Below are 12,187 nucleotides of genomic sequence, written 5' to 3'. Positions count from 1 at the left end.
TTCATCGTGTCGCGGTCATGAATTGTGTCTTCGAAGGCAATAAAAATAACATGCAAACCAAAGCAAAACTGACGAATAAGAAAACCAAGTAGACCGTATTGGACTAGGTATAACTTCAGTGCATCATGCGCGATTATGTAGTTAAATAATGGATCCTTTAATTTTAATATTGTTTTTTAATTTACTTGAGTTAATGATCGGAAGTTACAGGAGTGCTGAGCGAATAAGCGTCGTCCTGTTTTGTGATTAGCGTGAGTTTGTGGTTTTTGCGTTTATTTTGAAAGTTACGCCACTGACTTCAAAACGTCGGGGTACATATACGTGCTACAGACCGCTTCAATATCTGATGAACCGTGCAGGGAACATTCGAGTTTTGCTACGCCCTCATTTTTTGATAGGTATTCATGATCAGTATCAAATAGCAGCGGCTCGGCTCTGCCCCTGGCATTGCTGAAGTCCATGGGCGATGGTAACCACCATCAGGTGGGCCGTACGCTCGCCTACCTTCTAGAAAAAAAAAAGTCAATGCAATGCATGATTCAGGTCCTAGTCAGGTGCTAATAGGTACGTTTCTTCGTTGATTACGTATGTAGCTTACTCGTGTTGCGGACAAGAAGTCTGGGAAGGATTACCGCCGCTATGACTAAAGGCGAAGCACGCGATTTTGCCACCAATTGGAGGGGTATGTCGTACCCTCTTCGCCGTCTTGCCCTCTTCGCTTAAAGACCAGACCTCTCATTGCTAACCATTTGTGCCTAAGATGCTCGACCTTTGCAAGTATAGTATCTCAGGTAACAAGGCAGTGGAATGTCAACAGAATGGCTTAAAATACAGCCACAGCTAAGTTTCACCTATTATTTGAATTGTTTTTCGCATATTATTCTGATAAGAAAATTTGAAACCTAAGGGACAGTACTAAAGTGTATTTATGTTTGAATTTCATTATGTGATTGATTTGATTTATCTAACAGATGATATCTTTATCTGATAATTAGCTTATTTAATTATTATCATTTACTGTAATGTATAAAAGGTGTGCAAAAATTACTTTCTACAGATTACTAACAATGAAGTGGTTGTTAGGATTGTTTCTCTGTATCTGTGCTACCCAGGCGACTGTTCGCCGATCCCCTCATGCGGATTACGTCGAGGAACTATACAGGCTGGACGCTCAGGGTTCCCGTTACTCTACCAATGTAACTGAAGATGCTCTTCTGGATATTGTGAGTACTCTACTTTTGTTCTTAATTCCGCTGCTGATTTGTTAATTCTCCCTATTGTCACATATAATTAATCCAATTAAATTAATAATCCATTTAATCCCGCTTGTGTTTTCAAATGTTTGTATTTCAAAATTCCAAGCTTCTTAATCCTTTGACTGCCACGTAGGTCACCGACCCCCCTTCCCCCCCCCGGCGCACTGAAGTAATTATGTCAATTTCTGTCACTAAGCGCCAGCATTACCTAACTTTAGGATGTTTATTTTATATTTAATGTATGTTTTGGTATTTTAGGTCCCTCAGAAATAGATTCATTGTAAGTATCTTCGCATTGGTCTTTCCCAAAATCTAATTCGAATCGAGATAATTACTTCATTGAGCCACGTAGGGCACCGGTAACCTACACGACAGTCAAAGGATTAAGCTCATTGTAACCGAAAATGTATAAAAAAGCATATTCCAAGACCCCAAGGCACGATTTATTTTAAAAGCCATGGATATTAAAACAGAGAAGATAAGAACAAGTTCACTTTCTTGAGTACACGTTCAGTTCTTACTATACAGAACAATAATAAGTACACATTCCTAATAACAAATATCTTTTTACAAAAATGACTCCGACGAGGATCTAAGCCCGGAGCACGTGGGTAACAGCTGCCCTCTGGGCCAACGTGGTGGTCAAAACGAATAAAAAGCTAGTAATATTGATAATTTTTAAGGTTGGACTTATCACGAAATATGGATATCCAGTTGAAGTTCACAAGGTCGTTACTGAAGATGGCTATATCTTAGAAATGCAAAGAATTCCTCATGGACGTGACCAGAACAACCGACCCGACCCTAGGAAACCAGCTGTTTTGGTTATGCATGGACTTTTTGCTTCTGCTGCTGACTGGGTTCTGATGGGTCCAGGTCTTGGCTTAGGTAAATCAGAATCTTAAGCAAAAATTAAAACATTCTTTACTTATTTATTTTAATATAATTACTGCAACTACTAACATAATATTATAGATGGATATTTTAAGAAAAATATTTCCTAACGCTTCGCATTTGTACTATTAACGTAAAGTCCTTTAATAAAATGCTAATATATAAAAATCAATAACATTTACAGCATACATTTTGGCTGAAGCTGGTTATGATGTGTGGCTTGGAAACGCACGTGGTACATATTACTCCAGAGCTCACACTAAATTAGACCCGGACAATGACTCAGAGTTTTGGAAATTCAGTTGGGAAGAAATAGGTACCCGAGATCTGCCTGCTATGATTGATTACACTTTGAAAGTTGCTGGAAAAAGACGACTTCATTATATTGGTCACTCACAAGGAACTACTGTCTTTTGGGCTATGGGATCTTTGAGACCTGAATACAACAGCAAAATTATTGCTATGCAAGCTTATGCTCCTGTAGCTTACTTAGAATTTAATGCAAACAGATTACTTAAACTTATTGCTCCACATGCCAACAGTATTGAGGTTTGTAACGTTGATTTTAGTGAAAATATTGTTTTAGTTTGAGAATCTTGAGTTGATATAATATGTTTTCATTCAGGCACTTACAAGTCTCATTGGAATAAATGAGCTATTCGGCAGATCTGACTTCTTTACGAACGTGGGAATGAGATTTTGCGCTGATGGCGTATTTTTCCAGGCGATGTGCACAAATATGTTATTCGCTTTTGCTGGACGCAGTGAAGACATGCACAATGCGGTAAGTGTAATAGTACCTATAAAGATACTTATGTCCACCATATTTTCGGTTTAATGCACTCCCTCTACCTATATAACTAGTCAGGTCATAAGTATTGTCACACAGTAAAAACTTTTCTTTTAGAATGCTGGCCACAAAAAAGTTTATTGAATTCGAATTTCGAATTGTTCATGAAAATAAAAATGTATACTTTTAGAATTTTACTCATTTTTAAATATGGAGTGGACGCTTAAAGAAGACCGTGTTGCAGTTATTGCGTTGTATCGTTGCGGTTACGCGCCAATTAAAATTTTTAACATACTGAAATTTTTTAATATAACCAAAAGATTCATTTATCGTACCATCAAACGATACAATGAAGACTCTAGTGTAGATGACAGGTCAAGAAGTGGTCGCCCTCGGTCTGTTAGGACTCCAGCAGTGATAAAAGCTGTAAAGGCGCGAATTCAAAGAAATCCCAAACGTAAGCAGAAACTGTTAGCCCTTCAGATGGGGTTAAGCAGAACCACGGTGAAAAGGGTGTTAAATGAAGACTTAGGGCTTCGGGCATATCGAAGAAAAACAGGACATCGTTTGAATGCTCGTCTAATGGACCTGAGACTGAAAAGATGCCGCGCTTTGTTGAAGCGGTACGCGGGAAAAAAATATCGGGAAATTCTTTTTTCGGATGAAAAATTTTTTACCGTAGAAGAGAGCTACAACAAACAAAATGATAAGGTGTACGCACACAGTAGTGAAGAAGTGAGCTACCGTATTTCACGTGTCCAACGAGGTCATTTTCCATCCTCGCTCATGGTATGGTTGGGAGTTTCTTATTGGGGCTTAACAGAGGTACATTTTTGTGAGAAAGGTGTAAAAACGAATGCAGTTGTGTATCAAAATACAGTCCTGACGAACCTTGTGGAACCTGTTTCTCATACCATGTTCAATAACAGGCACTGGGTATTCCAACAAGATTCGGCGCCAGCTCATAGAGCGAAGAGCACACAAGACTGGCTAGCGGCGCGTGAAATCGACTTCATCCGGCACGAAGACTGGCCCTCCTCCAGTCCAGATTTGAATCCGTTAAATTACAAGATATGGCAACACTTGGAGGAAAAGGCGTGCTCAAAGCCTCATCCCAATTTGGAGTCACTCAAGACATCCTTGATTAAGGCAGCCGCCGATATTGACATGGACCTCGTTCGTGCTGCGATAGACGACTGGCCGCGCAGATTGAAGGCCTGTATTCAAAATCACGGAGGTCATTTTGAATAAACTTTAGTGTTATAAGAATCTATGTTTTGTTAAGTTCATTTTGGTATATGAATGGTTACATAATGAATAAACTTGTTTCAATTATTTTACATTAAACATGTGACAGAATTTATGACCTGACTAGGTATATATAAATGAATTGCTGTTCGTTAGTCTCACTAAAACTCGAGAACGGCTGGACCGATTTGGCTAATTTTGGTCTTGAATTATTTGTAGAAGTCCAGAGAAGGTTTAAAAGGTAGATAAATATGAAAATGCTCGGAATTAAATAAAAATAACAATTTTGTTTTTCCTTTGATGTGTCCCCCATCGGACGGATCCTTTTGTTTGTTTTAAGTTTATTTTATACAAAAGTTTAGGTCTTTTATATATAGATTGAGGTACTACGAAGTCTGCCGGGTCAGCTAGTCACTATATAAAAATGAATGATGGAACCTTACAAGTGCTTACTATCGACTCCCGCGATGAAGCAATAACATCTTATAATATATATATATATATATATTTTTATTGCCTTTGTAGGCAGACGAGCATACGGTCCATCTGATGGTGAGTGGTTACCGTCGCCCATGGACTTCAGCAATGCCAGGGGCAGAGCCAAGCCGCTGCCTACCACTTAATACTCTCCACAAGCCTCGTTTGAAGAAGGACATGTCATAACTCGGGAAACACCGTGGAGGGGAGCTCATTCCATAGCCGGATGGTACGTGGCAAAAAAGACCTCTGGAAACTCACTGTGGATGACCGCAGTGGCTCCAGGAAGTATGGATGAACTCTACTCCGGTGGCGGGCGGTGCGATGGTAAAAACGAGATGCCGGTATCATCTCGAACAATTCCTCAGAGCACTCCCCATGGAACATACGGTACAAAATACAGTGGGAACCGCAGTCCCTCCGCAGATCCAGAAGTTCCAAACGATCCGTGAGAATGGGATTATCGACAATCCGATCGGCTCTTTTCTGTATGGAGTCAAATGGAAGAAGCTGGCATTTGGAAGCCCCGGCCCAGAGATGGGAGCAGTACTCCACGCGAGGCCGGACTTGTGCTTTACAAAGCAAAAGACTTTGACCAGATGTGAAGTACCGCTTCGCTCTGTTGAGGACTCCCAGCATTTTGGACGCCAACTTGGCTTTGCCTTCCAAATGACTCCGAAACTGGACATCGCTCGAAATGTTGACCTCAAGTATCCCAATACTCTCGGAAGGTTGCAGGGATACTCCTTGGAATTGCGGCGCCATGACAAAGGGGTCCTTCTTCGCAGTGAACGCGCAAACTTGTGTCTTTATCGGGTTGAATTGAACCAAGTTCAATTCACCCCATTCGGAGACTCGCCCCAGAGAGCTCTCCACTTCAGACACAAGTTTTGATCGTCTCTCTTGCACCACGCTCCGAGAGAGACTCTGATGGCCGATATATCGCGCATCTCCCGTGCTGTCATCCGCATAGCAATGCATGTCATCAATAGACAGCATGTCATTGATATGCAGGATGAAAATCGTGGGGGAGAGCACCGATCCTTGTAGAACGCCAGCGTTAATGGTCATGGTATCAGAACAGTCACCGTCTACAACGACCACTTGCAGAGACCCTCGGGGATTCCGTAAGATAAGATGGTAGCTTCGATAGTAGTGCCCTATGCCAGACCCTGACGAAGGCCTTCGCGATATCAAGGCTCACAGCAAGAGCCTCGCCCTTGCTCTCCAAGGCTTCAGCCCACCTGTGAGTAAGGTATACAAGAAGATCGCCAGCTGAGCGACCGTGACGGAAACCGTACTGTCAGTCACTGATCAGCTGGCGATCTTCAAGGTACTTCAGGAGTTGTGTATTTATTATTCGCTCCATCACCTTGGAAATCAAGGAAGTTATCGCGATAGGCCTTTAGCTCGATGGATCCGACCGGTCACCCTTCTTGGTGGACGTGGGCGGTCTTCCATGCAGACGGAACCCTGTTAGTGCAATAAGAGAGGCGATACAAACGGGTTAGCGCAGGTGTCAGCTCAGGGGCGCACGTTTTCAGAACCAAAGAGATGTTGAACGCCGATTATGCATGAGTGAAATGCTGCTAGCTAGGCACAAAAAAAAAGTTTTTTAAGTCGAATCGTCACTGGTGATGAAAAGTGGATACATTATGATAATCCAAAAAGAAGAAAATCATGGGGACTACCTGGCCACGAGTCAACATCCACAGCAAAACCGAATATTCATGGAAAAAAAACTCATGCTGTGTATTTGGTGGGACCAGCTGGGTGTGGTGTATAACGAGTTGCTTAATCCAGGCGAAACAATCACTGGAGCTCTCTACCGAATGTAATTGATTGAGTCGAGCTTTGAAGGAAAAACGCCCTTAATACTAATCCAGACATGACAAAATTATTCTGCTCCATGATAATGCTCGTCCGCATGTAGCGGTACCGGTGAAAAATTATTCAAAAACACTTAATTGGGAAGTACTACCTCACCCGCCGTAGTCACCAGACATTGTGCCGTCTGACTATCATCTGTTCCGGTCAATGGCACATGCTCTGTCGGAGCAGCGGTTTACATCATATGAAGATACCAAAAATTAGGTTGATTCGTGGATAGCCTCAAAAGACGACGAGTTCTTCAGACGTGGAATCCGAACTCTGCCTGAGAGATGGGGAAAAGTAGTTGCTAGTGATGGACAATACTTCGATTAAATTTAAATTACCGTTCTTAATAAATATTATTTTTTCGACAAAAAACGACGAAAACTTATTTGTACACCTAATATATTATATACATATATATATATTTTTTAAATTTATAATTAAAATATTGGACGCTACTCTTTAGTCGTTGTCATAGAGTAAGATTATGTATAAGTCGTTGTTAACGCTCGCGCTGGCCTGTAACAGGTAAGCGCATGCGTTCGAGTGCCACGCATTCACTCTCGCTCTGTCTCTTTCTAGTATGGTAGCGGTAAACGTTTAACACAACCTTGTTGGAAGTCGCATTAAATGGTTCACTTCAAAACCACCTCAATGATTTTTGAACGATTCTTGATATATTGGTGCTACCATAGAAAAAATTAAGCAGTAGGAATTAAGTGTCTTATCTATGATTAGGAACATGGTGTCTGTCATGGCGTCCAACGTGTTGATGCACTGTTGGAAAAACAATAGAGTGATATTCAAATGTATAGTTTCTCGTACAGTTGAGCGTTGTTTAAATTAGGATAAATGTAAGTGATCGTGAGCCTGGTTTTAATAGTGGTATTTTTCAATTTAAAAACTATAATTTCTTGATCAGGAGAAAAAAAACGAAACGCGAAGTTTTACATAAGTATTTGTGTATTTTGTTTGAAGTATTTTCATAGTCATTTTTTGATGTGAAACATCTATAGCCGCACGTAAAACCGATTTCTGGCGTGGCGACGCGTCGCCACGCTATATCATGGTATATATATACAGTCTATATGCAGTAGTGTGTACGGTGGGTGACGCGTCTCCATGCGCAATCGACTGTGCGATTCTCTCCCACTCGATCCGGCGTTAAGCCATCTCTCTCGCTACACTGACGGCCTGGCCACGGGGATCGGCGGTGCGAACAGCGAAGCGGTGGGCGAGGCGACCATTCGCGCAGCACCGTTTGCAGGCCACGGGTACTCACGTTCGCCGCCGCGACTAGTAAGGAAGTCCGACAGCGAAATGTCTATATCGAAATTATCTCGATATTGCTTACAAATTAATAGTTTTTTGGTTCAGGACCTATTATTTGGAAAAGATTGTGAAGTACATGATTTGAATAAGAATCGGAGTATACCTATAGATGGAGAATTCCACAAGAAGTACGAGAAATACTTTGGGTGGCTAGACTTCCAAATAGCTGGTCTAGCTAGTATTTCAGCTATTTTATTTTTTTATTGCTTAGATGGGTGGACGAGCTCACAGCCCACCTTGTGTTAAGTGGTTACTGGAGCCCATAGACATCCACAACGTAAATGCGCCACCCACCTTGAGATATAAGTTCTAAGGTCTCAAGTATAGTTATAATGGCTGCCTCACCCTTCAAACCGAAACGCATTACTACTTCACGGCAGAAATAGGCAGGGTGGTAGTACCCACCCGTGTAGACTCACAAGAGGTCCTACCACCAGTAATTACGCAAATTATTATTTTGAAGATTTCATTTTTATCACACGATGTTATTCCTTCACCGTGGAAATCAATCGTGAACGTTGAGTGTTGTTGAGTACGTATTTCATTACAAAAATTGGTACCCGCCTGATATTCGAATACCGGTGCATCGCTCAACACGATTGCACCGGACGTCCGTTAGGCCACGACGACTTTAAAAATATAAAATAAAAAATAAATAAAAAATATAAAAATTTCGGCGTTAATTTTTCGCGGCGAAAACAACTAAACTCATTTAATCACTGCACTATTCGCCGCGACTACCGCTCGACTCCGTGGCTCGCGCCGTCCGTATTCATGCATTTGTTTTGCTCGCCCGCCGCATCGCGCGATTCGCTCGGTACATTTCGCCGGTCGCTTCGCCGGTCGCCGGTGCGCGTGGCTTGTTAGGTACATTTCTATGCACCGCGCGAATATTCGCATCGGCGAATGTCCCGTGGCCAGGCTGTGAGCTCGCATACCTATAGTATATACTCCGTAGTGTATACAGTGTTGTTTACTACAGTACACATAACCTGTGTTTTACTTGAAAACAAATTATTTTTTTGTAATATTTTATTTTATCATTATGACATATTTAGTTCCTATCACAATCTGTTCTTTTCTGCATATTACTTTTACAATATAATGTCGTTGTTTCATATCAGCCAGGCGTCCCGTGACGGCTCACATTTTTTTTTTCTAATTTACAGACTATGTTGCCTGTGAAACTAGGACATACACCCGCAGGCATTGCTGTCAGGCAGATAGCGCATTACGGTCAACTCATCAACAACAATTTCTTCAGACGATATGATCACGGACGTTTGAAAAATTGGAGGGTTTACAGAAGTTTCACACCGCCAAGATATGACCTGTCTCTTATAACCGCCCCTGTATTTCTACACTACGTTGACGACGACATCTTTGCTGATGTAAGGGATGTCAGAAAACTACAGATCGAATTGGGTCGTCCAGTTGGAATGTTCAGAGTACCACATGCAACTTTCAGTCATCTTGATTTCATGTGGGGATCAGGTGCCAAGGAATTACTATATGACAGAACGATTCAAATAATGAGATCACTAGGGGACGAATAAAAACTATTATAATTGGCAACTACGGACTGCTATTTTGTTGAATAAATTTATTGTCTCATTGCCATTTGTCTATTAATTACTTAAACCTTATTACCTATTAGGTATAAGTTATTTTATTTACGTATCGATCCTCCACCTCAAGTCGTATTGCGTCACGGGGCCTTTACCCTCGGCGAACGCAAGCTTATGTGTTGTACTCGTAACTGTGAAAACTTTTATTTGGCTCACTATAGAATTTAAAAAATATATTTTAGATTTCTAAAGGAGAGTCCAAATTAGTTCATTGCTTAGATTTTTTTGTTCTTAGTCACAAGTCTCAAGAAAACTATAAGATCGTTAAATACTTTGTTGAGTAATAACATCGTTATTTGTATATTCATCTATCAACTTCTAGTAGGATATAGTAAAATTCGAAAGTGTCCCTGGATAATGACGATGGTGTGCCATCCATTTTTTTTTTTATTGATGCACAAAACAAATTACAACCAAAGAAGTTATAAGTTTAAATGTTTAACATAACAATCTGGATTGCAATTCAAAACAGGTGCATACAGAAAAAATTTTACAACTGAACAGATACCTAAATACCATGTATACTTAAACACCATAGAGTATACCCTTAATATAATACTCACATACGCTCACACTCACACACACACACACAACTGCACGCACACACACTCACACACATATGTAAGTTACTATCTGATTAATGTATCTAATGATCTAATGTATTATTAACTGGACAATATTAATTATTTGAGAATATGTTTAACTAATTTACAATATTTATAAAAATTATTCTCAAATATATCAAGATCAGTGTTGCCACTTGCCAACTCATTATAATGTCGTGCCATTCTAACAATGGGATTAAAGTATGAGATATTATTTTTGTGAACTTTAAGTGCAAACAGATTAGTGCAATGTGATCTACGTGCAGTACATCTGGTATTAAAAGATATTTGCGAAATTAAATCGCTTGAATTTATTATATAATGTATGATTTTGTACAAATTGACTAAGTCAAAGTATTTACGACGAAGAGATAAAGATTCAATTTTGAATTGGGTTAGTCTATATTCATAATTAAGATTATTTCGACCTGGTTTCAAACGGTAAGCTAATATCCTGAGACATTTTTTCTGCACTCTTTCAATATCATCTATATGAACTTTATAATACGGAGACCATATTGGTGTAGCATATTCTAAGAGACTTCTCACAAGTGAAAAAAATAAGTATAATACCGAATGAGGATTCTTGAAGTCTTTGCTTGATCTGAGAACGAAACCTAAAAGTTGATTAGCTTTAGAAGTTATATATTGGTAATGTGAACGGAATGAAAGTTTCTCATCAAAGATAATACCTAAATCTATAGCGACAACGGACCTATTTAAGACACTATTGTTCAAAAAATAATTATTAATGATTCTATTTCGTTTATTTGTAAATGAATTAACAAAACATTTGCTACTATTTAAAAATAATAATCCATTACAGTCGTCATACATAATTACACTTAGATCACAAGTAGGTCGCCATAAATAATATATAATTTAATATGTAATTCAACATTTGAACTATCTAACGTGACAGTTGTATGTTTCACATTCAATTAATAGGTATAATTTATGGAGGTTAGAAGTAGGGAGCATCATGTCATCTCAGTGTATTAAAAAGTGTCCGCCAATCGAAAGGGAGCCAATTAAAATGGTAGCAACAGAACTCTTTAAAAAAAAACACGTGTGGCACTGAACTGCCGCGGTAAAGCTATTGCATAGCATTTTTTATCAACTTATGCAGTTATAATTAGACAATAATAATATATTATTAAAACATTAATAAAATAAGACTACGCTACCTATATTTATAAACATTAATAAAAGCAAAACAAAACATATTGCGCCGACCCCAGGTGACTGGGAGAAGGGCAGGATAATGATGAATAAAAGCAAAACGTTAACTGTCCCCTTCACACTCATAAGCTAGACCGGCGAGAGAGAGAGATGGGCAGACTTTTCATGATGCGCATGCAGTGCGACGCACGCCGCGCGCTTATTCACAAACACTACACAAGCGCAACGTGTGAATGTGTTGAATGCGAGCTACATGGTAGGCGGAGTGGGGGGTGTTAGGTTTTATTTTCGTTACAGAATTTCTTGATTCGGTAGCCGCGCTCAAAGCCCGCGATAAAAGCTATGCAATAGCTTAAAAACAGCGTCATAAACACCACACGCCGCATTTCACTTTAATCCAGCACACTTCACTCTGTTTAAAACTGCTATATCATATCATTTTCACATCCTACACTGGCGCTATTATAATAGCTTACTGTTCACGGTTTTTTTTTTTTTTTTTTCTTACTTAAGCTGATAGCCTTAGGGGCTATTTCAGCGTAACCGTGGCTAGTAGGTGAGCTCACGGGGCTCAAACCTGATGATGATGCTAACACGAACCCTAGCAAGAGCCGTGCTTCACAGAATCTACCACCGGATCGGAAACGCGACCCACTGAGAAGATCCGGCGAGAAACTCTGTGGGGTAACTGTTTACGGGTGGACACCACTGAAGTATGAACCCTATGGAAATGAAACGTCAACAAAAAATTCGTGCCACTGTGATGTCATCTGGCCACAAAACATGGCGGTTTTAGTCCTGCCCAGAAGATTTTAATGTTACTAGGTTTTATCGATAAACGTTCTTGGCTCATTTTATTTTAAATATTGTTGAGTATGAATTATTTGTAGAATTTATACT

General features: G+C 39.9%; 1 protein-coding gene across 1 annotated transcript; it reads left to right on the top strand.

Moving 5' to 3' along the window:
* Window positions 1-847: 847 nt before the first annotated feature.
* Window positions 848-9,490, top strand: LOC101737626 (lipase 1). The gene is made up of 5 exons (XM_004925465.4): window positions 848-1,223; window positions 1,940-2,144; window positions 2,335-2,699; window positions 2,776-2,934; window positions 9,042-9,490. Exons 1-5 carry the CDS (start codon window positions 1,023-1,025, stop codon window positions 9,426-9,428), a joined length of 1,317 nt encoding a protein of 438 aa, XP_004925522.2. The 5' UTR covers window positions 848-1,022; the 3' UTR covers window positions 9,429-9,490.
* Window positions 9,491-12,187: the final 2,697 nt, after the last annotated feature.

The sequence above is a fragment of the Bombyx mori genome, chromosome 12 (assembly GCF_030269925.1).
Source record: "Bombyx mori chromosome 12, ASM3026992v2".
NCBI classification, from domain to species: domain Eukaryota; kingdom Metazoa; phylum Arthropoda; class Insecta; order Lepidoptera; family Bombycidae; genus Bombyx; species Bombyx mori.
This window is presented reverse-complemented; position numbering and strand designations above follow the sequence as displayed.

What these genes read in the sequence shown, in the direction of transcription:
- LOC101737626 (XM_004925465.4), top strand. Translation starts at nt 1,023, where the DNA reads ATGTATAAAAGGTGTGCAAAAATTACTTTCTACAGATTACTAACAATG. An exon ending in GGGTCCAGGTCTTGGCTTAG is followed by an intron (nt 2,145 to 2,334) that starts GTAAATCAGAAT and finishes TAACATTTACAG; the next exon opens with CATACATTTTGGCTGAAGCT. An exon ending in GTGAAGACATGCACAATGCG is followed by an intron (nt 2,935 to 9,041) that starts GTAAGTGTAATA and finishes TCTAATTTACAG; the next exon opens with ACTATGTTGCCTGTGAAACT.